The sequence below is a fragment of the Hemiscyllium ocellatum genome, unplaced genomic scaffold, assembly GCF_020745735.1.
Source record: "Hemiscyllium ocellatum isolate sHemOce1 unplaced genomic scaffold, sHemOce1.pat.X.cur. scaffold_962_pat_ctg1, whole genome shotgun sequence".
Taxonomy (NCBI): Eukaryota; Metazoa; Chordata; class Chondrichthyes; order Orectolobiformes; family Hemiscylliidae; genus Hemiscyllium; species Hemiscyllium ocellatum.
Window position 1 is genome coordinate 130,865 of NW_026869329.1, and position 17,239 is coordinate 148,103.

Below are 17,239 nucleotides of genomic sequence, written 5' to 3' on the forward strand. Positions count from 1 at the left end.
TTGAAACCACAATCATATTGAATGGTCGTGTAGGCTGACAGATATATGATTTACTCCAATTCCTTTTCCTTACATGCTTATTTTCAGATCAAGTGCCTTTTTTGAAAGGATGATCTGATTTATCTCCCTTCCTACGTGAACTTTCCTGTGCACCATTACCTCAACCTTTACCTTAACAGGTAGAAGCCAGTTTTGCACAAATCCCTTACAATGACACACAGAGACAAATCATGGCTCCCCTCTTTACCTGGTGGAGACCCATTTTTCCACTTCATGTTTAGGTAACAAGCCAGTCCCAGGAGGCCTTAATTTCAAACCTGGCTCCATTTTCAATTTGTCTCCAGGATGAAGTAAAGCTGCCGAGAAAGATAGATTTACAGATGAAAGACAACTCTTCAAATTTGATGTCAACAGTATTTTCCACTGTAACATTACACCAATAACTTGTAAAGATAGTAAAACATGCCAAAATGCTTCACAAGAGTTATCATCAACAGCTGTATAAGGACATAAGAGGGTGATCACCAATAGCAAGGTCAAAAAGTTTTTTTTTTAAAAGATGCTTCTTAAAACTAAGTGGAGAGAGTTTGAGGGGTTTACTGAGAGAACTCCTACAGCTCACAATAGTTGATGGCACATTTACCAGACATGGTGTGTGAAAATCAGGGTAACCAGAAGCCAAGATAGATTGACGAGTGTAGGAATGTTGGGGGGTGAACTGGTCTTGGAATACATGAGATAAAATATGGGCAGTAGGGTTTCGAAGGAACTTAGAATTTAGGGAGTTTGTGGGGACAAAGATAGGAAGCCAGTCAAGAGTATGACAGAATTGTGAAATCTAGGGGGTCAGAGGAATGGAGTGAGGATTTCAGCAGTTATGATATGGAGACAGAACCTCTGTACTTGTAACACAGTAAAATTACACCTCTCAAAATTAATCCCAATGGTTCCTAGTTGAAATGTGTGGTGCTGGAACAGCACAGTAGGTCAGGCAGCATCCAAGGAGCAGGAGAGTTGACGTTTCGAGCATAAGTTCTTCATCAAATGGAGGTAAGGTATCTGGGAATGCGATATGTAGATGGAGGTGGGGGGTGATGGTGATAGGTCAGAAAGGAGAGTGGAAAGAGATATATGGGAAGGAAGATGGACAGGTAGGACAGTTCAAGAAGGTAGTGCCAAATTGGAAGGTTAGATCTGGGATAAAGTGGGGTGAGGGGAAATGAAGAAACTGATGAAATCGAGATTGATCCCTACTCTTGTACCAAATCACAATCCCTTGCATTTATCCAGATTGAACTCCCACTGCCATTTTTCTGCCCATTGACCTGTTTGATCAGGATCCTTTTGTAATCTTGGAAAACCTTCTTCACTGTCTACTATGTCACCAATGTTGGTGTCATCCGCAAACTTACTAACCATGCCTTCTATATTCTCATCCAAATCATTTAATATAAATTACAAACAAAAGAGGACCCAGAACACATTGATATCTTCAGAAAATCAACCAGGAAACAATCAGGGTCACCTTTACAATTCACTCAGATAAAGGCAGTAATACTTATGATTTAGCTTTTTTTATTTTCTGAGATTCTAAGAGCTGATAAAGGAGGTTAGGCAGGGAGCTTCTGAATATTCAAATTGTAGAATCAACAGCCAGATTCCTTTTTCTCAGAAAACTAATCCAAATTCTGACCAATCCATGACAAACTGACTGTCTCATCCATGAGTAAATGATTGGTGGAGATGGAGCCCAAAGATATAGATATATATCTATATAGATATATATATCTATATATAAACATACCAACCTCCTTCCTCAACTGAGGATTCCTCACCACCACGTTTTGCAGGGCCCTCAGCCACGTCCAACCCATCTCCCACACTTCAGCCCTCACTCCTCCTTTCCCACTCATAACAGTGAAAGGGACCCCTAGTTCTCACTTACCAGCCTTCACCAGTATCAAATGAAATCCTCTCCCTTTTTTTGTCAGCCTTACCTAGTGATTGTTCCTCTGGAAACCTTGGTCCAATCCTTGCCCACTCCTAACACCACCCTGTGGTACTTTCCCCTGCAATCACAGGTGTAAATCCCACCTGTTTATTTCCTCACTATCCAAGGTCCAGACACACCTTCAAGATGAAACCTGCTCTTCATTCAATCTAGTCTATTGTATTCACTGCTCATAATGTGGTCTCCTCTACAGTGGAGAAATGAAATGTGGACTGGGCGACTGCTTTGCGGAACACCTTTGTCCTGTCTGCAAAAATGACCTCCAGCTTCCTATTGCCAGCCACTTCAACACATCACTGTGCTCCCTGACCAAGATCTCTGCCTTGGGCTTGCTGCAATGTTCCAACAAAGTTCAACACAAGCTGGAATAACAGCAAGTCATTTCCTGCTTGGGGATCCTGCAGCCTTCAGGGCTCAACATTGAGTTCATTAAGTTTAGGGCCTGGGCACCTTCTCCCATGTCTTTGCCTTAACCCTGACACACCAGGCCTTTGTCTTCATGTGGGCTGCTACGACAACAAACTCATTGTCAGCTACTAATTGCTCCAATTAGCAGCTATGGATTTTGCCAGGCTCAGTTATATCCAATCATAATCTGCCCTACTTTTCTGTCTGTCTGTCTGTCTGTCTCTCTCTCTCTCTCTGGGCTCATCTCCACCAATCTTATGTTCTTACCTCCCAACCTCCCAACATAGCTTCAGCATATATGCCAACCTTTTCCAAGCTACAATCAGATCTGAACAAGAGTCACTGGACCCAAAATGTTAACTGTGCTTTCTCTCCATAGATGCAGCCAGACCTGTTGAGTTATTCCAGTAACACTACGGACAATTTAGCATGGCCAATTCACCTAACCTGCACATTTTTGGACTGTGGGAGGAAACCGGAGCACCCGGAGGAAACCCACGAAGACACGGGGAGAATGTGCAAACTCCACACAGTCTGAGGCAGGAATTGAACCCAGGTCTCTGGCGCTGTGAGGCAGCAGTGCTAACCACTGTGCCGCTTTATTCATGGTCACATGTTCTAAAGTATAGTGAAAAGCTTAGTTTACGAGCAGTACAGGCAAATCATAGTAAGCAAGGACATACAGATCATAGAATAGAAAAAATACTTAGGTGCATTCAGGTTATGTTGCATCGGGTGTGCACCAAGCAAGATTCAGCATTATTTGAAGCTTTGGAGTCCATTCATCAGTAACAACTACTGGGTAGAGGCTGTTCCTGCGGGTGCAAGTGTTCAAGCTTCTATATCTTCTGCCTGACGGAAGAAGTTGTAGCACAACGTTACTGGGATGGGATGGGTCTTCGATGACGTTGGCAGCCTTTCTGCAGCATCACATCATGTAAATAGAGTACATGAATGGAAGGATGGCTTCCATAATGGTCCAGACTGTGCACATCACCTTTTGTAGTTTCTTACAGTCCTGGGAAGAGTGGTTGCCATACCAGGCTATTATGTACCCAGATAGTATGCTTTCAATGGTGCATCTATAAAAGTTGGTGAGGGATCTTTTGGACATGCCAAATTTTCTGAGTTGCCTGAAATAGAAGAGGTGTTGTGCCTTCCTGACCGTCACATCCACATGGAAAGTGTAGGACAGGTTGTCGGTTATCATCACTCCTAAAAAAGTTGATGTTCCCCACCCTCTCGACCTCAGTTCCACTAACATGGTGCAATGAGAGCAACATCTGTCAACATTGACAAAACTAAAAAAAAACTGATCAGAAATTCAGAAAGAAAGGAGGAGAACACAGCCCACCTACGTAATCAAGTTCTCAATTTCCTTTCTGTATTCTGAATAGTCGTTGTTACAAATCTGTCCTACCATAGTTGTGTTATCAGCAAACTTGCAGATGGAGTTGATTCAGAAGTTGGCAAAAGTCGTGGGTGTACAGTAAGTACAGTAGGAGGCTGAGGACTCATTCTTGGGAGGGATCCAGTGTTGAGTACGTTTGTGGAAGTGGTATAGTCTATCTTCACGGATTGCGATCTGGGAGTCAGAGAAATGACGATCCAGTTGCAGAGGGCAAGGTCCAAGACCTTCTAGAATTGAGATCAATCTGGAGGGGATAACGTTGTTGAACACGGAGTGTAGTCAATGAGTAGGAATCTTACATAGGCGTCCTTGTTGTCCAGATGTTCCAGGGCTAGGATAATGGTGTCCATTGTGGACCTGTTACATCAGTAGCCATATTATAGGGGATCAAGGCAGGCTGGGAGACTACAGTTGATGTGGGGTATGACCAGCCTCTCGAAGCACATGAATATGACCTATATTAGGACAGAACTAGTCCCAGCTTTGTCTCAATTAATCTCCTTCTCTATTCTGATAAGAGTCCCTTGGATGGGTGCATAAAGCATTCAATCAATCATGAATGCTCTCAACAACCATATAGAACATCACTGACCCCGACACTTCCCATCCATGCTCCTCAATTTTATATGCCTTAATCAAATCAAATCCAATCCAATCCAATCTTTCTTCATAGCTACAGTTATCTAAGTCTTGGCAATGTCCTCATAAATCTCCTATATCCCTTAACAGTTCAATTACATCTATTCTGTAATGAGGTGTTAAGAATTGCAGACAGTACTAAAGTTATGACCTAACTCGAGGTTTTATAGTTCTGCAGTCCAACTTCTTTAATCTCACATTCTATACCTCAGCTTAAAAAAAAACAAGGGATTCCATATGACCTTATTTAATAATCTTATTTACTTGTCCAGCTAATTTCAGGGATTTGTGGATATTCACTCCTAGTGCTCTCACTTCCTCTACACTTCTTAGTATTAAATACATTTTGCTTTGCCTGTTTACCCACCCCAGTACCTCACCACTCACTTCTCCAGGTTGAATTCCATAAGTTAACTTTCATGCTATTCACTAGTGCTTTGATAGCACAGAATTAGTCATAGAGATGTACAGCCCAGAAACGACCCTTTCGTCCAACTCGTCCAAGCTGACCAGATATCAACATTTGTCTGGCCCATTTGCCAGATCTCTAAACCATTCTGATTCATATCCCCAACCAGATGCTTCCTAAATGTACCAGCCTCCATCATTTCCTCTGGCAACCCATTCCATACATTGTATGAAGAAGTTGCCCCTTAGGTCCCTTTTAAATCTTTCCCCTCTTAACATAAACCAATACCCACTAGCTCTGGACTCCCCCACTCCAGGGAAAAGATCATGTCTATCTACCCTGTCCATGCCCCTCATCAGTTTATAATCCTCTAAAGTCACCCCTCAGCCTCTGATGCTCCAGGGAAAAAGCCCCAGACTTTTCAGCCTCTCCCTAGTTGATATGATACACAAGGTGACCATTCAGCCCATTGTGTCTCTATTAGTTATATTATCTAGAGACAATTTCTCCATATTTCTGCATACTTTTTCTATCCAAATAAACATCCAATACCTTCCCGAATACCTCAACTGAATCTGCCCTGACAATATTTCCAAGTAGTGCATTTCGTATAGAACATAGAACAATACAGCACAGAACAGGCCCTTCGGCCCACGATGTTGTGCCAAACATCTATCCTAGATTAAGCACCCATCCATGTACCTATCCAATTGCCGCTTAAAGGTCGCCAATGATTCTGACTCTACCACTCCCACGGGCAGCGCATTCCATGCCCCCACCACTCTCTGGGTAAAGAACCCACCCCTGACATCTCCCCTATACCTTCCACCCTTCACCTTAAATTTATGTCCCCTTGTAACCGGGGGAAAGGTTTCTGACTGTCTACACTATCTATTCCTCTGATCATCTTATAAACCTCTATCAAGTCACCCCTCATCCTTCGCCGTTCCAACGAGAAAAGGCCGAGAACTCTCAACCTATCCTCGTACGACCTATTCTCCATTCCAGTCACCAGCCTGGTAAATCTTCTCTGCACCCTCTCCAAAGCTTCCACATCTTTCCTAAAGTGAGGCGACCAGAACTGCACACAGTACTCCAAATGTGGCCTAACCAAAGTCCTGTACAGCTGCAACATCACTTCCCGACTCTTGAATTCAATCCCTCTGCTAATGAACGCTAATACACCATAGGCCTTCTTACAAGCTCTAGCCACCTGAGTGGCAACTTTCAAAGATCTATATACATAGACCCCAAGATCCCTCTGTTCCTCCACCTGACTAAGAACCCTACCGTTAACCCTATATTCCACATTCTTATTTGTTCTTCCAAAATGGACAACCTCACACTTGGCAGGGTTGAACTCCATTTGCCACTCCTCAGCCCAGCTCTGCATCATATCTAAGTCCCTTTGCAGCTGACAACAGCCCTCCTCACTGTCCACAACTCCACCAATCTTCGTATCATCTGCAAATGTACTGACCCACCCTTCGTCTCCCTCATCCAAGTCATTAATAAAAATTACAAACAGCTGAGGACCCAGAACTGATCCCTGAGGAACTCCACTTGTAACTGGGCTCCAGGCTGAATATTTACCATCTACCACCACTCTCTGACTTCGACCGGTTAGCCTGTTTTCTATCCTACTGGCCAAATTTCCCTCTATCCCATGCCTCCTGACTTTTCGCATAAGCCTACCATGGGGAACCTTATCAAATGCCTTACTAAAATCCATGTACACTACATCCACTGCTCTACCCTCATCCACATGCTTGGTCACCTCCTCAAAAGAATTCAATAAGACTTGTAAGGCAAGACCTACCATTCACAAATCCGTGCTGGCTGTCCCTAATCAAGCAGTGTCTTTCCAGATACTCATAAATCCGATCCCTCAGTACCCTTTCCATTACTTTGTCTACCACAGAAGTAAGACTAACTGGCCTGTAATTCCCGGGGTTATCCCTATTCCCTTTTTTGAATAGGGGCACAACATTCGCTACTCTCCAGTCCCCTGGTACCACCCCCGTTGACAGTGAAGACGAAAAGATCATTGCCAACGGTACTGCAATTTCCTCTCTTGCTTCCCACATAATCCTAGGATATATCCCGTCAGGCCCGGGGGACTTGTCTATCCTCAAGTTGTTCAAAATGTTCAACACATCTTCCTTCCTAACAAGTATCTCTTCTAGCTTACAGTCCGTTTCACACTCTCCTCTTCAACAATACGGTCCCTCTCATTCGTAAATACTGAAGAAAAGTACTCATTCAAGACCTCTCCTATCTCTTCCGACTCAATACACAATCTCCCACTACTGTCCTTGATCGGACCTACCCTCGTTCTCGTCATTCTCATGTTTCTCACATACGCATAAAATGCCTTGGGGTTATCCTTGATCCTATCCGCCAAGGATTTTTCATGCCCTCTCTTAGCTCTCCTAATCCCTTTCTTCAGGTCCCTTCTGGCTATCCTGTATCCCTCCACTGCTCCGTCTGAACCCTGCTTCCTCAACCTTATGTAAGCCTCCTTCTTCCTCTTTACTAGACATTCAACCTCCCTCGTCAACCAAGGCTCCCTCACATGACCATTTCTTTCCTGCCTGATAGGTACATACATATAAAGGACACGTCATATCTGCTCCTTGAAAAGTTCCACATTTCCACCACATCCTTCCCTGACAGCCTATGCACCTCAAATCCTGTCTTACAGCATCGTAATTTCCCTTCCCCCAATTGTAAAATCTACCCTGTTGTGCGCACCTATCTCTCTCCATAACCAAGGTGAAAGTCACAGAATTGTGGTCACCATCACCAAAATGTTCACCCCACTAACAAGCCCATCACTTGTCCCGGTTCATTACCGAGTACCAAATCCAATATGGCCTCCCCTCTGGTTGGACAATCTACATACTGAGTTAGAAAAGCTTCCTGGACACACTGTACAAACACCGCCCCATCCAATCTACTTGATCTAAAGAGCTTCCAATCAATATTTGGGAAGTTGAAGTCACCCACGACTATGACCCTGTGGCTTGTGCACCTTTCCAAAATCTGTTTCCCAATCTGTTTCTCCACATCTCTGCTGCTATTGGGAGGCCTATAGTAAACACACAACAAGGTGACTGCACCTTTCCTATTTCTGACTTCAGTCCATACTACCTCCAAAGGCAGATCCCCTCAAACTTCCTTTCTGCAGCCGTTATACCATTTCTAATTAGCAATGCCACCCCCCCTCCGTTTTTACCACCCTCCCTAACCTTACTGAAAGATCTGTAACCAACAACCATTCCTGTCCCTCATCTATCCACGTTTCCGTGATGGCCACAACATCGTAGTCCCAGGTACCGATCCACGCCTTAAGTTCACCCACCTTATTTCTGATACTCCTTGCGTTGAAGTATACGCACTTGAGCCCATCTGTGTCCGCAAGTATTCCCTGTCAGTGCTACCTTCTCCACAGCCTCCCTACATTCTTGGACATCCTGACAAACAGCTAGCTTACTTGCTGGACTACAAGTCCGGATCCCATCCCCCTACCAAATTAGTTTAAACCCCCCCCGAAGAGTGCTAGCAAACCTACCCCCCAGGATATTGGTGCCCTTCTGGTTCAGGTGCAACCCGTCCTGTTTGTACAGGTCCCACCTTCCCCAGAATGCAGTCCAATTGTCCAAATACCTGAAGCCCTCCCTCCTACACCATCCTTGCAGCCACGTGTTCAACTGCACTCTCTCCCTATTCCTTGCCTCACCATCACGTGGCACTGGCAACAACCCAGAGATGACGACTCTGTCTGTCCTAGCTTTTAGCTTCCAGCCTAACTCCGAGCTCCTGAATGACCTCCCCACCCCTCTTCCTACCTATGTCGTTGGTGCCAATGTGCACCACGACTTCTGGCTGCACACCTTCCCCTTAAGGATTCTGAAGACACGGTCCGAGACGTCTCGGACCCTGGCACCCGGGAGGCAACAAACCATCCGAGAGTCTCGCCCATGTCCACAGAACCGCCTGTCCGTCCCTCTAACTATCCTAACTATTCAGAGTGAAAAATGTTTTTCTCACATCACTCTTGCTTCAGTTGCACATCACTTTAAACCTATGTCTTCTTGCACGTTCTTCTTCTATGAGCAGAAACACTGATCTCCTTTCAGCCCATTAATGATTTTGAAAATCGCTGTCAAATTTCCTCTCAGTCAGAAGAACAGTCCCAATTTCTTCAATCTGTCCTCATAATTGAAATTTCTCATTTCTGGGACCATTCTTGTGAACCTTTTTTTGCATCTTCTCCAAATGCATTCACATCTTTCCATATGGTACCCACAACTGTACACATTAGTTCAGTAGAAGTTGAACAAGTATCTTCCACAAGCTCAAGATTACCTCTTTGCTCTTGTACTCTGCACCCCAATCAAAGTTTCTATCCTTGCTGCCCTCAATGATCTGTTCAACATATACATTCAGATCTCTCTGCTCCTGAACTCCATTGAGAATTGTCGGCCCTATTTTACATTGTCTGTCAATGTTTTCTGACCAAAGTTCACTACCTCACAACTTTCTGCATTGAATCACATCTGCTAACTATCTCTACATGCCAACAACCTTTCAATGTCCTTTAGGAGTTCCATATTATCCTACTCAGTTTACAATTCTTCCAAAATTGGTGTCATCTGCAAACTTTGAAATTCTTCCCTGTGCATCAAGATTCAGATCATTAACTCATATCAGGTAAAGGAATATTCAAAACTGATCCTTGGGGAATTCTACTATGAATCTTCCTTCCGCCCAGAAAATATTAATTGAGCATTAAGCTCTATACTCTATAACTCTGCCTCACAGCGCCAGAAACCCGGGTTCAATTCCCATCTCAGGTGACTGTGTGGAGTTTGCACATTCTCCCAGTGTCTGCGTGGGTTTCCTCTGGGTGCTTCGGTTTCCTCCCACAGTCCAAAGATGTGCAGGTTAGGTGAATTGGCCATGCTAAATTGCCCGTAGTGTAGGTGAAGGGGTAAATGTAGGGTGGGTTGCGCTTCGGCGGGTCGGTGCGGACTTGTTGGGATGAAGGGCCAAGATAATATAGTAATCTAGTCTAATCAACTCAGCCAATGTTGAGTTCATGATGCCATGATTTGTATAACATCTGTCACAAGTTATTGAGTGGCAAACGCCTTCTAGAAACCAATGTATAATACATAAACAGCATCATCTCTTCAAAACATACCAGCAAAGTGAATTCCCCCTTAGAAATCCTTAATCTTTCCAAACTTTCTCTCTGTGAGATTACTAATTCTATTCTGAATAAATATTTCTAGAAGGTTTTCACCAATAAAGTTAAACTTATAAATTCTCGATCAATAGGGGAATCAAGAACTATGGGGAAAGAGCAGGAAAGTGGACATGAGGAATGTTAGATCAGCCATGATCCCATTGAATGGTACAGCAGACACAAGAGGCTGAAAGGTTTATTCCTGTTCCTATTTCTTATGGTCCTATGCAACCCATATCCTCAGAAACCTAGCCTGGGGTTCTCGATTATCATCCAGTGACATTGCTACTAAACTACCACCTCCCCTTCATTTTCCATAGCTCTGGCCACATTTACTCTACACATAGACATCTTCCTTCCAGCACTGTAATTGTCTTCTTAGCAAACACTGCCACCTCGACCCCTTCCTTCCTTTCTCTATTTTTCCTGAATAAGTTATACCCAGGAATATTTAACACATTATCTTACCCTTCCTTGATCCAGGCTCTGTCACCACCACAACAACACAAATCCACACTGCAATCTGGGTTGTACCTCTTAAATTTATTTACTATACTCTGTGTATTAACATACATGCATTATGCATTGGACGTCCTTTCTTTATCTCCTACTTGATTTCGGTGATTAAATTATTATTCTGCATGCTAGTGCCAGCTGTTTCCCTGCAAGCCCTGTGCCAGCAAGTCCTAGTATTCTGCTCTACTAATCGTTCTTGGTTCCCATGCCCATACCAAGCAAATTTAAAGTCCACCCAATGGCACTAGCAAGATGCCGACAAGGCGTTCAGTGCACCTAATTTGTACAGGTGCTATTTTTGTCAGAGCCACTCCCAGTCCCTCATGAATGTAAGGACCTCTCTACTGCACAAAATTTCCAGCAATATATCCATTATCCTGTTATTTCTATACTCACTTGCACATGGCACTGGAGTAATTTAGAGATTACTAAATTATGTAGTGACATGACTAGACAGGAGCCCAGACTTCTGAGGTGAGTAAACAAATTTATTTATTTAAGTAGATGGAATACCTGTAACTGCAAAATTATATACATGTACACCTTCAATAGATAACACTGAGAAAATTGCTTCTGCTCAATGTGCCAGTCAGTCTACTCACAGATACCAGAAATAGGAGAAGTAACATTGGTTGTGTGGCACTACTATTACATTAAATGGAATAGATGCTAAACTCTGTTACAGGCTTTTTGTGAAGAATTGGCTCGCTTCCATGGATATTGAACCCTGTCATTCATTCAAAAATGAAGTTAATCCCTGATAAATTGTATAATGTTCAACATAATTCACAATCCCCCACATATAGAAATATCCAAGTCCACATGCAGCAACAACGGGACAATATTTAGGCAAGTGGTGTGCAACATCTTTTCCAAATATGTAGCAAACAGCATCTCTAAGACAGAATATAACCATCTCCCCTTGATAGCTACATCCTGGAGGCTACCATTGACCAGAAAATGAATTGGACCAGTCATATCAGTACTGTAAGTTGGGGGGGATTTGACGCTTGGAAGTTTTAGGAAGCTTTTGTGACAATGCCATTTAACAAGGTCATTTTGTCCTTGGGTTTCTTGAAGAGAGGTTGTAAAGGGAGAGATGTCAAGGAGGCTAGAAAGAACCTCACTTAATAGTGGCAAGGGAGTGACTAGTTCTCCCCTTTCAGGTTTTTTCTGGTTTTGGTTGACCTGTGGCAGTCACAAGACGCTGCAGTCCAGGAAGGTTGTATCTTCAGCATGATTCCTGACTGACTTTCTCTCTGAAATGTTCTGCCCTCAAGAATCTGTGTTTCATTCACCTTTTCTGCCAAGGGGTAAACACACCCCTTGCAACGTTACTGGATTGAAACAATTCCTTAGTTAAGTTGCTGATTAAGGTCAGTTAAGTTTTCCAATAGATAAATTATTCTAAATTCCCTTTTCTTTTGCTTATGTTTCAACAATAATGTTTAAATAATTTCTGTGCTGCTTAAAGCCAAGTGGTTTAACCAGCTGTATCCCACCTGGAATATCCATTTCACATCTGCCTTTAAAATAAGAAAAAGTTAGGGTATAGGCTACCTTCTTAAAATATTTTGAAGGGGTCTAGCCTGGTCTATAACATTTTAGATAAAGCTAGAGGTTGTTGTTCAAAATCTGGGGGTGATATACTGGCATGAATTGAGAATTTGTTAGCTGACAGAAATAGGAGGAATAAAAACGTTGTTAGTGAACTGGAAAGGAGTGACACATGGGCACCTCTGGGATCAGTATTTGGGCCCCAGCTTTTCACAATATATTTCAATGATGTGGATGAGGGAAACGAGTTCAATATTTTCAAGTTTGTAAATGACACAATTCTAGGTGGGATTGAGAGTGGTAAAGAGTATGGAAAGAGTTTAGATTAGATTAGATTACTTAGATTACTTACAGTGTGGAAACAGGCCCTTCGGCCCAACAAGTCCACACCGACCCGCCGAAGCGCAACCCACCCGTACCCCTACATATACCCCTTACCTAACACTACGGGCAATTTAGCATGGCCAATTCACCTGACCCGCACATCTTTGGACTGTGGGAGGAAACCGGAGCACCCGGAGGAAACCCACGCAGACACGGGGAGAACGTGCAAACTCCACACAGTCAGTCGCCTGAGGCGGGAATTGAACCCAGGTCCCTGGCGCTGTGAGGCAGCAGTGCTAACCACTGTGCCACCGTGCCGCCCAAAGTTACTTACACAAGTTGAGTGAGTGGACAAATACGTGGCAGATACAGTATAGTGTGGAGATTGGCCAATGAAGTGAGAAAAACAGAATGATAGAATATTACTTAAATGATGATAGATTGGGAAATATTGATATACAAAGGATATACATGAAGTGTCCTTGTATACAGGTCACTGAAACCTAATATTCTGGTGCTGCAAACATTTAGGGAGCCACATCGCTTGTTGACCTTCACCAAACAGGATTTGAATACAAGGAAGTACTACTGCAGCTGTACAGTGCTTGGAGAGACCACATCTGGAATATTGTGCGAACTCCTGCTCTCCTTACCCAAGAAATATACATGCCATAGAGGGTACCAGAAAAGGTTCATTTAACTGAAACGGTGGTGGTCAATCTTCCAAATGAGGGAGATATAAATTGATGATCAGAAGAATGAGGTGGAAATCTCATTGAAATATCCAATTCTGACAGGGCTGAAAGACTGGAGGTAGGGATGATATTTTCCTCAGCTGGGGATCCAAAGCAACCAGGTCTCATGATAGGTGGTGGGTGATTTTGGACTGAGATAAGGAGAAATTTCTTCACTCAAAGAGGGTAGTGAACATATGGAATTCTCTAAACAAGACAATTGTGGAGCTGAAGTGAATGAATATATTCAGGAATTAATTAAATTTCTAGAGATTAAAGGTGGGGCAGTGCAGGAATAAGATATTGACAGACAGATTAGGCATGATCGTATCAAATAGAAAACAGCTCAATGGGCTAAACCTTTTTAAAAAATAATCATTCACAGGATATGGTCATTACTTGTTAGACCAGCATTTATTGTTCCTCCTTAATAGGCAAATAAGAGTCAAACACATTAGGTCTGGAGTCAGGTGTGGTCCAGACCAGGTAACGATGACAGTTTCCTTCTGTAAAGCATTTTTGTGAACCTCATGGTTTTTTCTGATGATCAGCATTGGTCAATATTAGACTCTTAAGATTTATAGTGAATTCAAATTCCATCATCTATCATAGTGGGATTTAATTCAAGTCCCTAGAAAATATCTAGGTCTCTGAATTAACAGTAAAGCAATTATATCACTAAGCCAGATTCCCTCAATGGCCAATTCCTTTTCAGAATTTCTATATTTTTACTTCTGCAGTAATTATCTCATCATCCAAATCCCAAAACCTATTCAACATTCACAACTCAGGCATGTGATGGAATATTCTCCATTCACCTGGATGAGTTAAGAAGCTCAAGCACCTTCACTCCCTGCACCCCTTCACACACAGTGGTAGCAATATACATCATCTACAAGATGCACAGCTGCCAAGCTTCCTTTGGTAGCATCTTCTAAACCTGTAAGCTCCAACATCTAGAAGGACAAAGATACCTGGAAACACTACCATCTGTAAGCTCCCCTCCAAGTCAGTTCCGTCCTGACTTGGAAATACACTACATTTCCTGCAGCATCTTCAGGAGAAAAATCCTTCAATTCTCTTCTGAACAGCACTGTAGGTGCATGTGCAACACAACTCTGCATCAATACAAGGCGGCAATTGCCATCCTCTCTGGAATAATTAAGAATCAACAACAAATTCTGGCAGACATTCCAAGAAAGAATAAAACGCCTTTATAAAACATTGGTTTGGTTTCAAATAGAGGACTACGTTCAATTCTGCATCAGAAAATTTATGAGAATTGCTCTGGATACAGGGGCAAGGGGATAAACTGAATAACATAGGACTGGTCTTCTTCAAAGAAAGAGGGTTTGAAAGAAGATTTAGAAGAAGTGTTAAGATTCGTAAGGGATCTAGGTGAGTCAATGAAGAGGAGCCATTGTCAACGATGGAAGGTTCAAGAACCAGATGATACCAATTAAATCTACAAGTATGATAGAATACTCTCCAGAAAGCTGGGGGTTGGCTAATGTGGTGCCATTATTTAAGGAAAGCTATAAGAAAAAGCCAGGAAACTCTAGACCAGTGAGCTTTAAGTCACAAGGATTTACAAGGATGTTGCCAGGACTGGGGGAGTTTGAATCATAGGAACAGACTGAATAGGTTGAGGCTTCTTTTTCTGAAGTGTTGGAAGCTGAGGGGTGATCTTACAGAGGTGTATAAAATCATTGGAGGCCTGGAAAGGGTGAATAGCTCAGGTCTTTTTCCTAGGATGGGCAAGTCCAAAACTCGAGGGTATAGATTTAAGGAGAGAAGAGAAAGATTTAAAAAGGACCTCAGGGGTAATTTTTTCACACTGAGTGCAGTGCACCTATGGAACAAGCTGCCAAAGGGATTGGTGGAAGCAGTTATATAATAATAACAACATTTAAAAGGCATCTGGATCCTGTATATGATTGTAAGGGTTTAGAGGGATATGGGTCAAATGCTGTCAAATCAGACAAGGTCATAATGGGACTTCTTAAGAGAAGGTGAGGATTGCAGATGCTGGAGGTCAGGATCAAAAGTGTGGTGCTGGAAAAGCACAGCGGGTCAGGCAGCATCGGGGAGCAGGAGGATCGACGTTTTGGGCATGAGTCTGATAAAGGGGACTCATGCCCAAAACGTCAATTGTACTGCTCCTCGGATACTGCCTGACCTGTTGTGCTTTTCCAGCACCACACACTTGACTCAGATTGGGATCTCTGATCGGCACAAACAAGTTGACCCAAAGGGCCTGTTGCTGTATGACTCTATGACTACCTGGATGTGTGTAGCTCCAACAGCACTCAAAATAGTCTGATTGGTACCACATCAACCACCCTCAATATTCACCATTTACTCGCTCCATCAGTGAACATAACATATACAAGATGCACTGAAGGAATTCACCTTTGAGAACATCTTCCAAAAGGGATTGCAATTGGATTTCCTTATACAGCTAAGATGAATCAAATCTTTTTGATTCAACTGCATGTACCTTTATCCCTTAGGAGTGAATCTCTTGTAAAGAGTCCAAGAGAATGATAGGGCGGAGGAATGAAGTCTTTGCATTAAAAGCATGGCTAGGGATCATGCATTGTGAAGCATCTGGGAGCAAGACATGGAGGCCAAGCAGAGTGTAAGATTATTGGGGTGTATAAAACAGAAACAAAACTGCTGGAGATCTGAAATAAATACAAAGTGCTGTAGAAAGTCAGCAGGTGGTGCATATGAAATACTGACATGCGTGGTATGCATATGGAATGTACTGTACATTACTTTAAAGCATTCAGAACCCTTTCACCTCTACATCACATTCCAGATTAGCTCTGTACTCAACTCAGTGAATCAACAAATTCCACTCAAATATACATGTTGTAGAAATGCAATAGTTAAAACTAGTCAGGGAATAGTCACAATAAGTTGACACATGATCATGGAATTAATGCTCAGAGTTGAATGTGGCACTTCTGTTGAGTTCCTCAGCACTGTAAGATAGGACTTGAAATGTTATCGGTTTCTCGCTCCACAAATGTTGCTAAATGTGCTGAGGATCTCCAACATTCTCGGTTTTTAGTTCAGATCTCCAGCCTCTATGGTATTATGCTTCTGACCAATCATGTAGCTACTTACAACCACTGTCGTGAAGTTCAAGTTTTGAAATAAAGAAACCAGTTACATTTCAGTTTGATAACAACATACTAGAGAACTGTCAACAAGTTGAAAAGGAAATGAAGAAATTCAAGATAAGAATTGATACACAAAATAGTAATTGAACAACGAGTGGCCTGCAAACACAGGAGATGGTTAAGTTTCAGAATAGACAGGAGGGGAAAAAAAGATTACTAAATTCTCCATGATCACTCCATGACTGTATGCCATGTTTGTACAGATGTCAGGTTATATCCAACATTTTTATCCATATTGTTAAAATAATGGATCCACGACAAAAAAAAGTGGGGATCTAAATTGGAATTTACAAGAACTGACCACAATGAAAGTTTCTATTGTGGCATTTGGTGGAATTTGGGATGTAGGCTGCATAGAGTTACATTTGAATGTTACCTTTCTCGAGCATTCTTTCAGTAAAAGAGATGCCATAGTATTGGCACATTTTCAGGATTTTCTTATATTCCTCAAGGCAGCGTTGCCTATGCACATTGTTTGCCTTTCCCATCTCTCCAGCTATTGTAGTCGGTAGTGAATGACAGGCTATGGTACGCTTCTCTCCTCTCACAAGCAGACATTGTTCCATCAAATCCATGTGATGCAGTTTGTCCTGCAAGGTTCAGAAGAGAACAGAGATAACAAATGAAAAATATTGAATCATATCTTTCAGTTAATAAATTGACTGTAACATTAGCAAAACCAGAGAGTCCTGTTGTTGACAGAGACAACAATCCAGGTAATAACGGCCATGAGTCTCTCCAAGGGAACTGCCCTATTCACTGGCCTGACCATCTCTTAGAAATGG

At 42.6% G+C, this 17,239-nt stretch overlaps 1 protein-coding gene across 3 annotated transcripts in view; it reads right to left on the reverse strand.

The window, feature by feature from the left end:
* LOC132814912 (EF-hand calcium-binding domain-containing protein 12-like) overlaps positions 1–17,040 on the reverse strand; it is a 49,338-nt gene extending 32,298 nt beyond the window's left edge. For all 3 annotated transcript variants that reach the window (XM_060823609.1, XM_060823608.1, XM_060823607.1), the window contains exons 1-2: positions 16,831–17,040; positions 248–356 (exon numbers count right to left, since the gene is read on the reverse strand). In XM_060823609.1, the coding sequence (XP_060679592.1) occupies positions 248–356; positions 16,831–17,029 (308 nt within the window). In that variant the 5' untranslated portion in view covers positions 17,030–17,040. The remainder of the gene's footprint in view (positions 1–247; positions 357–16,830) is intronic.
* Positions 17,041–17,239: the final 199 nt, after the last annotated feature.